Source organism: Miniopterus schreibersii (genome assembly GCF_964146895.1).
Source record: "Miniopterus schreibersii genome assembly, chromosome: X".
Classification (NCBI taxonomy): Eukaryota; Metazoa; Chordata; class Mammalia; order Chiroptera; family Miniopteridae; genus Miniopterus; species Miniopterus schreibersii.
The window spans coordinates 43,435,454-43,447,702 of record NC_138104.1 but is presented as its reverse complement, the minus strand read 5'-3'; the positions used below and the strand labels follow the sequence as shown (position 1 = coordinate 43,447,702).

Sequence of the window (12,249 nt, the reverse complement as noted above, 5' to 3'; positions counted from 1 at the left end):
CCACTAACCGAAAGCCTATTCCTGAAGCCCAAAATGTAAATTCCCAAATCTATAACATTTTCATGTAATTCCCTCTTACGATGTCAACTCCATGCCACACCATAATACCACATATAAAAATTGGCTCACTCGTCAAATCCCAGTTCAATTTCTGCCTCCTCAACAAAGCTTTCTTTGACCTCCCAGCTGAAATTAATTTCTTCTCTCTTCTGTTCCCAAAGCACATTGCTTTCTCCTCTTTTATGACAGAAGGCATTTTGCTTTGTATTATGTTTTATGTGTTTGCCATTTCCTCTACTAGACAGTAAACACCTATAAGAAATGTGATAATGTTTTACCCACTTTAGTATTTTTCATAGTATTTGGCATGAAGATTTAATGTTTATAAATAATAATTGCTACTAAAAACTAATAATTACTATTTCTTAGGTACTTACCAATGACACTCAACTATGGTAAGTGCTTAACATACAAGATATAATTTATTCTTAGAATAACCTATAAGAAATGGATGATAGATCTTTATTTTACAATGAGGAAATTGAAGCAAATTATTAGATTAAACCATATGAAATGTTTGCTATTTGACCAGCTTTGACTCATAAAAATGATTATTTCAAATGACTTAACCTAATAAGATGGTTTTTAATGATTTTTATTAATCCAATTTATGTAAGAAATTCAACACCATCTGGATCACATCTTAGAGTCATTCTAAAGGCCAATATTTTCATGCATGATATTCAGAGAAAATATCATTTTAGGCATTTTTAGATTGGAAAATGTGGATTTTTAAAATCAATTGTGGTTCTTTTTGACAAATACAACTGAGGTGCATATTTTAAATTCACAGTCCTTAGAAGTAATCTCATGTGTATTTAATCTAAAACAATCAAATTCTTACGTGGACTGTTTTCTTTATTTTTTCTTATTCTTTTTGTCTTTTAGCAAGAGTTGCCTATGAAAGGGTCAATTTGAGCAAGTTATTCTTTACTAAAAAAAAAAAAACACACTCTGAAAACATACAAATAATGTTGAATCCCCATTGTTCCAGTTATTATTGTTAGTTTTACCAAGATACAAGATAATCTTTTTTCCTTTAACATTTGTATAACAGATGTTTACAAGTTTCCAAAGCTTTCAGAACATAAACTAGTTGCCGACAATTGTATCCAAAGAGATTATTCCTTAGCAACTCAGTTTTAGTTTCTATTTTGTTGATGTAATATACAATCAAAAGTATGCATTTTAAATTGACTTAATATACCAAAAAAAAAAAAAAAGACATATAGGAATTACCAGCCTGTGAAATGTGATTACAGTCATGTTCAACAATATCATTTGCAATTCACTGTTCATTTACCTCATGAAAATATTTAATGCTTTTTAAAAATATTTAATGTTTAACAACTGTTAGACCAATTAAGAACCGAGGATCAGCTAGAAATTAGGTATTTATTGATCAATTCATGACTTCCTTCATATATTTAATTCATTAATAGAGTTGAAATATTTTGTCTTCTGAGGGGAAATGGAAATTTAGCTTTAAAAATGCTATAACAAAATACAAACAACAGTGGTATAACTCTTCAATATTTTTATGAAAATTTAATATGGGTACCTGGACAGAATGAGAAGGGTTTAAAGGTATTATTTCAATTTTGTAAGGTATCAGCTCATTGATCTTACCTGTTCATGTATATGGCTTGATTCACCATGGCACAGTTCACTTCCAGTGCTTGTAGATAATGAATCACCTCCCATGATGGTTTGGATTTGCTGGCTAGAATGGGATTGTTGACAGTGCGGAGAGTGGATGATCTGAGGCTGTTGGACAATGTGATGATGGCACTGAACTGGAGGGTAGAATTCCTAAACCACACACACATGCCAAAAACAGCCACTGAGAATAAAAATTACTTATCAAGAAAAACTTAACTGAAACTATTTCTAAAATTTTTATGTGTTCTTTCACAAGATAATTGAAGCTCAAGGATTTGTATCTTTATGAAGTGATGTATTAATTTTTTCTTTTTCTTTTATTTTTAAAATTTTTATTAAATTTATTGAGGTGACATTGGTTAATAAAATTATATAGGTTTCAGGTGTACAATTCTATAATACATCATCTGTTTATTATACTGTGTGTTCACCATCCAAAGTCAAGTCTCCTTCCATCACCACTTATCCCCCCATTACTGCCTTCTACATTCACCCACCCCCATTTCCCTCTGGAAATCACCATACTGCTGTCTGTATCTATGAGTCATTTTTTTGGCATAACCCCTTCACCTTTTTCACTCAGTTCCCCAAACCCCTTCCCTACTGACAGCTCTCAATCTGTTCTCTGTGTCTATGGATCTGTTTCTATTTTGTTTGTTTGTTTATTTTTATCAATTTCAAAGTATTCCATTAAGGGAAATTTTATTGAATTCTATTTTTACTTGATTAGGTGGCTGTGACCATCCAAATACTTACCTAAATGGGCCATGAATTTGCATGTTGTGATTAAATTAATATTCCACTAATAGTTATCACTAAAACTATAATTGATATTAATATTAAATCACCTTTTTTGATGATTCAACAGGTATTTCAGCATCTAATTACATAATAATACTATAATACTGAAGCTGTAGATGAATTATAAAATTAGGAAGTAATATAATGTAGTGATATTCAATGTTAGGAATCACAGTAGGGGTGGGGGAAGTTCTTACTCTTATGAAAATCGAGCATGAATTAAGAAAAATATTCGAAAACAGTGAATAAAAATTCAGATCCAGAAAATATGGATTCTAAGTTTACTTTATCACTTGCTTGTGATCTTGAGAAACTGTATATGCAATCTTTATAAAACTCAGTTTCCTCATTTGCAAAAGTGGAAACAATACGTGTCTCATTGGGTTGCTATTAGGAGTAAATGAACTAATGGATGATTGTCTTAAAATTACACAACTAATCAGTGGCAAAGTTGCGACTGGAACTCATGATTTCTAGATTAGAGTTTTTTCAGAACATTAAGTTAAATTTGTACTGTCCTTAAAATATTCTGGAACATGTTTTTAAATTAGATCTTTGCTATTTGCTTCTTCATTTGTCATAGCTTTTTTTCTCTCATAAGTGTAGACCACAGAATAAGAAAAGATATCTGGTTATTTCAGTTTGAGGACCTTCAGGTTTATTTGAATTTCCTGCATTATTTTGTTAATGTTCTACTTTGATAACAAGCATTTGAAAGACAACTTTCAAAGAAAAAACTAATCTATTTTGACTCAGTGCATCATTCGTGCACATACAATTAACTGTAAAAATCTAAATTCAGTGCTCTATTTCCTTTGACTGTGGAAAGCTGACCTGTATTAATAAAATAAAACACTTAAAATCTTCAATTTTTGTATGGAACAATTTCAAACTATCTTAATGGAAAAAACAACATGCCTAAGAAAGAATATAGTATGCTCCCTTTGTATAACATTTTTTAAAATGTACATACATGTATATTTACAAATATACATGACAGCTTTTATTTATTTTTATTTTTTCAATTTTATTTTTGTTTAAAATATTACAGATGTCCTTTTTTCTCCCCAATGACCTTTTCCACCCCGTCCCATCCCCCTCTGCAGTCCCTCTCCCCACCATTGTCCATGCCTTTGGGTTGTGCATATATGCATACAAATCATGACAGCTTTTAAATGCATAAGTAAAACATTTCTAAGAGTGACTGACTATGGGAAGAGGAACTGAGGGACAAGAGGATCAGGATAAGCAGGCTATTTATTCACTGTATACATTTTTATTCTTTTTGTACTTTTTTGTACCTTTTAATACTTTTTATGCCTTGAAGTTTTTAACCATGTGTACAAATTATCTTTTTATATATACAAAAAGTATTTTGAAAGAAAGAAAAATATATAAAGAAACACATTTTACAAATGGAAACTGCCTTGGTAGACAGAGATAATAAAGGCTGTAGAATCAGTTCATAAAATTGTTTTCTCTAGGCTCTTTTCAAACATGACTTACTTTACAAATATGCTAGCCCTAAGATGTCTCCAATTTAGGAGTCTGGCTGTATACTAATCAGGAACTCTTACACTAATTTAGGAAGTAAATGTATCATCTGTTCTTTTATGTTACAAAATACTTTCATACATTGGATTAGAATAAGTCAGAGTGAAAGTCTGAGAAAATTTTCACTCAATGGGGAGCTCATACACTACTGAAATAGAATTTCCCTTGGAAAAAAATGTTTTTCTTCAAAAAAGCAAGTTAAGAAACAGTTTGAAAGGACATATCAATAAGGAATAATAAAGAAAACAAAACCTCCTGGCCAGAGTGGTTCAGTGGTTGAGCATCGACCTATGAACCAGGAAGTCATGGTTGGATTCCTGGTCAAGGCACATGCCAGGGTTGCAGGCTCAATCCCCAGTAGGGGGCATGCAAGAGGCAGCTGATCAGTGACTCTTTCTCATCATTGATGTTTTTATCTCTCTCCCTTCCTCTCTCTGAAATCAATAAAATAAGATTTTTCTTTAAAAAAAAGAAAACAAAACAAAACTCATTTCTCACTCATCTTCCTTTATTAAAATATCAATTGTTTCTTGAATAGAATGGTAACAGTCTGGGGTGCCTTGAAGTTTCCCCTGAGCCTGTTTGGCCTCTGACCCACTCATTGGAACCATTGCAGTCTTAGCAGGTATTCAGTTCTCAATTCTCACATATGACTACTAAAATTGTTATTCCAAAGCAAGATATGCATATGTTATGCATACTTTTGAAGCATACCATAAGCTGAATTTTTAATGTACACGAGATCAAACATTTCTGACTTATCATATATTATGTCTTCTTTGATAGAGAAAAAATACACAGAGTACAATTGATATGAATTGGATAATATCTTGCAACTGGTACCGTTATAACAGCCTTCCATGACAAAGATCTCTTTTTTGGACAGGACCCATCACCTAAGAGTAGTCTTATCTGAATTAGTCTTGTGTCATATTAAACAGATTCATACAGACTATGGCTTTATCCAGCTCATCCTACTGTATTTCTATCACTAGTTAACTCAACTATGACAAAGCAGTTGTAGTTTGTTCTATATGCATGGTTTTTTTTACCTTGGGCAATCTCCATGGTAGTTCTAAAACTCCCAAATCATTTAGGTCACTCATAAGAAAAGTGGAAATAGAAATGTGGATATTTAAGTTAATAGTAAGTAGCAGCAGTTTTCTCCTAAAAGGGTTCTTCTTTAATTGTTCCAGATGCAAAGCAATAATAATGTACAGGATATTTAATATTTTTCTCTAGGGACCAAAATTTAAAAAAGCTCTTTATTTTCTTTGAAACAAGAAGTTGTAAGCAGCATGAAATGATGTGTCTCAAACATTTCTTGCTATTTAAAATGTGCTACACTTTGTTTTGTCAGTCCAGTTGGATAAAGGAAAAATGATATAATTTGATAGCTTGAGGAAAGTGCCGCTTGAAGAACTGACATATTTCACGAAATTTTTCTATACGGTATCATAATGTTCAGAAATATTTTGTTGTTGCTGTGGAAGATATATGTACCGTATTTTTTAGACTATCTCCAGCTTCCTCAGCATCCCAGAATCTTCAAGATTTGGATGTTTATAATTCTGAGAGTTTACTCTATTTAATTTATATTCGGCAACATCTAAGTAATATGCATTAGTTCTCATAATTCTGGTAACAACTGTCCATAAGTGCTCATAAAAATAAGATGTGTCCTCATGCCAAGAAAATTTAGTATATATTAATGTTTCATTTTGTATACGAAAACATTATTTTGTAATCAAACCTCATTCAGTATTATTGAACTGCCTGTTTGAGGTTGAATTGTGCTCCCTGCCTCCCAAAAAGATATGATAAAGTTTTAACCCCCAGTACCACCGAATGTGACCTTATTAAGAAACAGAAGTATAATCAAGTTAAAGTGAAGTCATTAGGATGGGTCCTAATCCAACATGACTAGTGACACATAAAAAGAGGACATTTCAACACAGTCAGACATGCACAAAGGGAAAGTGATGTTAAGACACACAGGTAAGATGTCACTTAAAGATGAAAGATTAAAGTTATGTATCTATAAGTGTAAGGCCACCAGAAACTAGAAGGTAAGTATTGAACAGTTTCTTCCCTAAAGGTTTCAAAGGGAGCATGGCCCTGCCAGCACTGTGATGTCCTAATTCTAACCTTCAGAACTGTGAGACAATAAATTTCTGTTGTTTTAAGCCACCCAGAGTTTGGTAGTTTGTTACAGCAACCCTAAGAAAATAATACACTATCTAGTTCAAGAATGTCCAAGAGATAACCCTCAGGCTTTGTCTGGGCTGGGCATGCTTCAATCCACTAAGCAGATCATGTGGAAACCTTTGCTGATTACAGTAACAACTCTTCTTTGATGGACTGGGGCTCTAGATGCTATGGAATTAGCATTCCTCTGCTGCAGTTTTGTACCCTCTACTTGATCTCTCAATTAAGCTTAAAAGAATTTTAAAAATGTGACTTGAAGCTTTAGTTTTCTAGATCTTTTACAGTATACAGTATTTTCTGTTTCTATTCACACATATTCATTTAATGTTTTATTTTTTATTAAATGAATTAAGATAAATTTATAATGTTTTAAATTATGATATTTGTGAGACCAGTTTAAAAGAAACATACAAAGCATGGGATATCTGTATTAAGTTGAGATTCTACCATTGCTTTTATATGTTTGTTGGTATATATTTACTTCAGTTTCCCATTCAGTATAACAGGGACAGTAATACTTCACATGAAGAAATGGATATGAAAGTGTTAAGGATGATTTGAAGAGCTGTAGACATAATAAGATATTATTATAACTCATAGTGGTCTTGCCTAGCACTTGACATTTGAATGTCATTTTAGCTCTACTAAAATATTCATAATTGAAAAGTATACACTTACAAAATAAGCTTTAAATTTTACATACCTGATCCGTATTTAGCTTCTCCACTTTTCGTATTGTTTTTTCATAAATAACGTTGTTTCCTGGGAAGAAATGGCCTCCTCTTAGGAATGGAGACAGTGGTTCCTATAGAGACAGTAAAAACTGTGTTCTGCTTTGAAAGGTACCTTTTCAGGGAAACATTAACTTAAGCAAATATTCAGTCTCTCATAAACTCTGAGGTAGTGGCAGACTTTAGCAGAAGAGTGGAATGATATTCCAATAAGGTTTGAGAGATGTAAGGAAATAGTAATAAAGATAGCCTATTTTCTCAATCCGAAAAATCTGGATCTCTCCTACTCCATTTAACGAGGCTTAGCACAGTGTTTTGGGGAAATTAGAAGGGGATGGTAAAGATCATTTTTTTCCGTTTCTAAGGCAAGATATAATGAATTTTCTCTGAGGTAGACAGGCATGAGGTCAACCTCATTTAAATTGGGTTCACTGGCAAGTTTCTCTCTATGAAAAAGTATTATTGGAGAAATGAAAAATAAACACAATTCAGCACCACTGAGCCATAAAGTAGGCAGAACTATATTAAATAACTTTTTTTCCTGGAACTCAATTTGGGTACCCTTGAAGTGTACAGTTCTCACTTGTGATTATAATCAAAGCAAACGCTCTCAGTACGACATATGTTTTGAATACTGAGAACAGAGTAGAGGTTTTAAGAGCCACTGTATCTCCATATAATCAACTAAATTGATGTAGTATTATCTTAGATGCCAACCAGTGAAATAAAGGCTGGTGACATGTCCAAGATCTGAAAGAAACCAGGGAAGAGCTAATAAGAATCAGACCAGGGGTCTGAAATAAATATAATGTTTATTATATTCCTTTCCCTTTGGTTTTCATGAGTCTTTAACTTGTAGATGGGTAGTTGGAGTTGTTTTGTTACAAACCCAAAATTGCACTGATCTGTTTCTGTGATACAGGAGTAACAGTTTAGAAAGAGATTGGCCAAACCTGTTACCAGTTAATGTGTTTAGAACCATTTCAAAATCAACAAAAGGTTCTAGTATTTTTGCAGTCTGCTAATGTAAAATATCTTGGAACAACAGAACTAAAACCCTGGTTGTTGAGAACACAAGACATTCTTGAACCCAAAGCTATATGTTTCTTATATTCACTTTTGAATAAAGGGTGCTTTAACCTAAACGTTCCTGTGATACTTTGGTAAAAAGCATATAAGTGATTAAATTTGACTAGCTGAAGAAAATATATTTAGATAAATATATTTAGATAAATTCCCCTAGAAACTATTTTATATTTGTTTGTTTGTTGGGGGGGGGGGGGGAAGCCTCTTTGGTAGTTATTTGCAATCACATAACATGTTTAAGAGTTACTATGCACAATATACTTTGCTCAGTGTTAAAAAGCATCAGTCAAACTTAGATTATTACCAGGAGCATTGAATATTGATCAGGGTTTATCAAACTATAGCCAGCATCCTATTTTTGTGATATCCTCAAGTTAAGAATGGTATTTATATTTTTAAAAGACTATAAATAAAAAGAAGAACTGAGACCTTATGTGGTCAGCAAAGACTAAAATATTTACTATATGACCCTTTACAGAAAATTTTTGCTAATCAGTAGTCTAGATATTTGAACACAAATATCTATAATACAAGGTAGAGACTTGCAAGTGTAAGAGGTACAGAAAAATAACTTATGGGATAAAATTCAGAAGAGAAAAATCTGAGTTTTATCTAATAATGATCCAGTACGTTACTTGGATCAGATGGCATTTGAGAAAAGGTTAAGGTATGCTTTGGACATGGAGAAATGGAAGAAAATAGTATTATAAGTGAAGGGAACAAAGTAAGTCAAGACACCAACGTTGGAAAAGTATAAGTTGTATGTAGGGAACATGGCATATGAATCTTGGTTCTGCAAGTAGTGAGAAGTGAGAAGTCTTAGAATGCTTTTAAAACAGGGTGTGAGGTAAATTTCAGGAAGAGTAATTGAAGAATGGAAAGAGTACATGTGAGGAGAACAGTTAGCAGGTTATTCTAAATTATTAAGGACAGTGTTGTTCAAAGATGACTGAGATCTTGAACATGAGGAATGTATTATACGACCAGTGATGCCAAAAACAAAAACGGAAGAAAAAAAAAGTTGAGACATACTGAGTTTTATGTGTTCCTGGTAAGAATCCAGGTCTGATTCATGTTTTTATTTCTCATAGCACTTAGCAATGTATATAGTGCATAATAATCACCTAAACATGTGTTAAATTATTGCAAAGAACTAGCAAAGAGACTCTTTTACAGAAATGTGCAGGTGGGCATTCAGATGTAGATGTCCAGCACACAGTTGAAAACATGTCTAGAACTTAATGAGAATCTCATGGCTATGGTTTTAGATTTCAGAATCATATGCCTATAAGTTTTAGTAAAACCATTGCATTGCTGAAAAGGCAAGTGAAGATCAAACACAGAACTAGACAAATCTTAAGAGGTATGAGAATCAGAAAAGAAAAATGTCATAAAATCAAGAGAAGAGAATGCACTATACAGACCATATATCATTGAAATATATACTTGAAACATATAATCTTATTAACCAATGTCACCCCAATAAATTTAATAAAAAATATAAACAACAACAAAAAAAGAATCAGTGGGAAGGGACTGAAGGTGTAAATGATTCAGAGAACTCAACAAGTGAGAATAGCAAAGTGGATTCACTTTGAACTACTATAAATCCTTTGAATTTGATGACTAAAATGAGTGGCAGCCAGTGTAATGGGAAAAAAATTATAGAGTCATAAAACCTGTATTCAGTTCTTCCTATACTACATACTTGCTGTGGAAAGTTAGGCAAGTCATTTACTTTCTTTAAGGTTCAGTTTTCTTATCATAGGGATAGTAATGCAGGGTACTTTATATCAAGCAAAATAATATATTTTAAAATACATTCCATCCATAATTTTAATGTGCAAAGGACATAATTTTTAAAAATATAGTAATATAATATTTAAAATCAATACTGATTTAAAATAATTTATGATAATCTTGTTAGAACTTTTCTAGGGTACCAAGTTAAAAAATATACTAAAGTAGACTTATTGAAGACAGGGACTTCATCCATCTTGAATACCACACAGAGAATGAACAGATGATTGAATGAGAAGGGATGAGTTGAACCTTTATCTCAAGGATATGTGCATCTTCTAAGAGGGGAAAAACAAATTTAGCCAAAAGAATGAAATGTTCTCTGTGAACTAAAGTTCACTGTAAATGATGAACGATTATTATTTTTAAGAAGAAAAATGTTTTATGTGGTGATGGTATTGATTCTTTCTGAAATAAGTGTTGGACTTATTATTTTAAATGACTTACTGAAAAAATACTTTCAAATTTAGGGAACCATTATTTTACCAAAATTGAAAAGAAGGTAAAACCAAATGGTACTATGAACAAATCATTCTGAATAAAACAGGTTAGCAAAGTAAATTTAAGAAGAAGTCATAGATTTCTCACAAATGAGCTACTGGACAGTTTTACTGTTTTGGCAGCTTATTTTTTCTATCTGTACATTTGAAATGGTGCCAGATCCACCTTAAAAATTAACAGGTGTTTTCAAAGATGGCTTATCTTATCATTATAATTGTTACTTTTAGGACCTCTGGCAATAGTTCTCACATCTAACCAAGTCCATAAACCTCAACATCAACATCAACTTTACTGTTCCAAGGCCATGAAAATTTACTGGAGAAAAAAAAATATTGGCTGAATTGGTTCAGTACAAATTCAAGTTATCCAAATTTAAGAAGCCCTCCAAATCTTCATGGTCATACTTGTATTTCTTAAATTCTCCATAATTATGGTTAAAATATTTTAATTTTCCTCAATAATCTATGCTCATGTTGCCTCATTTCCCTTCTACTTATTGAGAAAGTCAAGATAATCTATCCATTGAGATTCCTTCATTTTCCTCTCATTACAGAGAAAGACATGCTCCTTGTTTGTTCTCCTGAAGCCACTTCTCTATCTGTACCTGGAATCCTATCTTCTCATGTCCCTTCCAGAATTTTATCCCAATTGTCCCCATTCTCTGATGCAGCTTTAGCCTTCCTTATTACTGATTCTTTCCCTCTGTCTACAAATCTTCTCAGATTTCCAAAATTCTGTTTTTTCCTTTAGCTACTATTCCATCTCTTCTTCCTTTGACCAATACCTTTTTTTAAAAGAGTAACCCTCACTTACTTCCTCCCCTGCTTCTTGATCTATTCACACATTAACTTTTTGCATCTGGAGTTTGCTTCCACAGGTATACCAAAAATGCTCTCTTGAATATCACCACTGCTTTCTTAATGGTTAAACTGTATTCTCAAACATCCTCCTCTTTGGCTTTTTTGTCATTTGAGTCAGTTGATCACCCCCATTCTGAATTTGCTTCAGTTACTCTATGTTGACATCACAGTGTGGCAGATCCTCTGCCTGTGTCAGTGGTTCCTTCCTTCTGTTCCCTGAAAGTAGGAATTTCTCAAGGTTCTAACCTCAATCCTCTCTATTACCCCTTTGTTATCTCATCCATTCCCCAGCAACAATAATAATTTTAAGAGGAATAACTACCATGGTCTCTATCTCAAATAAGACCTTTCTCTAAGTCATTTTTAACTGCCCACTGGGCATCTTCCCTTCTATGTACTTCAAATGTCACTGGTTCAAGGAAATATCAACTCTCTGCTTTGCTCAAACCAGCTTCTTCTCCCCCTAACTTCTTCATCCTTTTAATTGGGCTACCACACCCCCAGTATCTAAAATTGAAAAGCTTACAATCATATTTGACTGGTCTTTTAATCCCATATCCAATATAAGTTATAAAATCTTGTCAAAACTACTCCCAGAATAGCTGTCAGAAAAGATAAAGAGTGATAGATTTGGAGAAAAGCTGAGCAAGTCACACTTATTTAAGTTTTAGCTTCCTCATTAGTAAAATGATACTAATAACAATGTTAATTGTAAAAATGCCTTAAATACCACAATGAATCCCTGTCTGATTCTCCCTAAACAAATGTGTTATCGCCAACCTCTCAACTTCAATAAGACTTCATCCGTGGTTCTCTCATGGCATCTTTCATACACCTCATGTATTTTACATAGCTATTTTTGGGTACATCTTATTTTTCTTCCTCAGAGGAATTGTAAGCTCCTTTGGTTTGGGAACGATGCCTTATTTCCCTTTTTGATTTGAAAGCTATACAGTGCCCTCCCCACAGCAGTAGCTCCACTCTGG

At 32.8% G+C, this 12,249-nt stretch overlaps 1 protein-coding gene across 1 annotated transcript in view; it reads right to left on the bottom strand.

Annotated features, from left to right (window-relative positions):
- The window catches only part of POF1B (POF1B actin binding protein), a 67,150-nt gene that overhangs the window by 34,981 nt on the left and 19,920 nt on the right, over positions 1–12,249 (bottom strand). Inside the window, exons 5-6 of the mRNA XM_081125790.1 lie at positions 6,989–7,090; positions 1,690–1,872 (exon numbers count right to left, since the gene is read on the bottom strand). Coding sequence (XP_080981916.1) covers positions 1,690–1,872; positions 6,989–7,090 — 285 coding nt within the window. The remainder of the gene's footprint in view (positions 1–1,689; positions 1,873–6,988; positions 7,091–12,249) is intronic.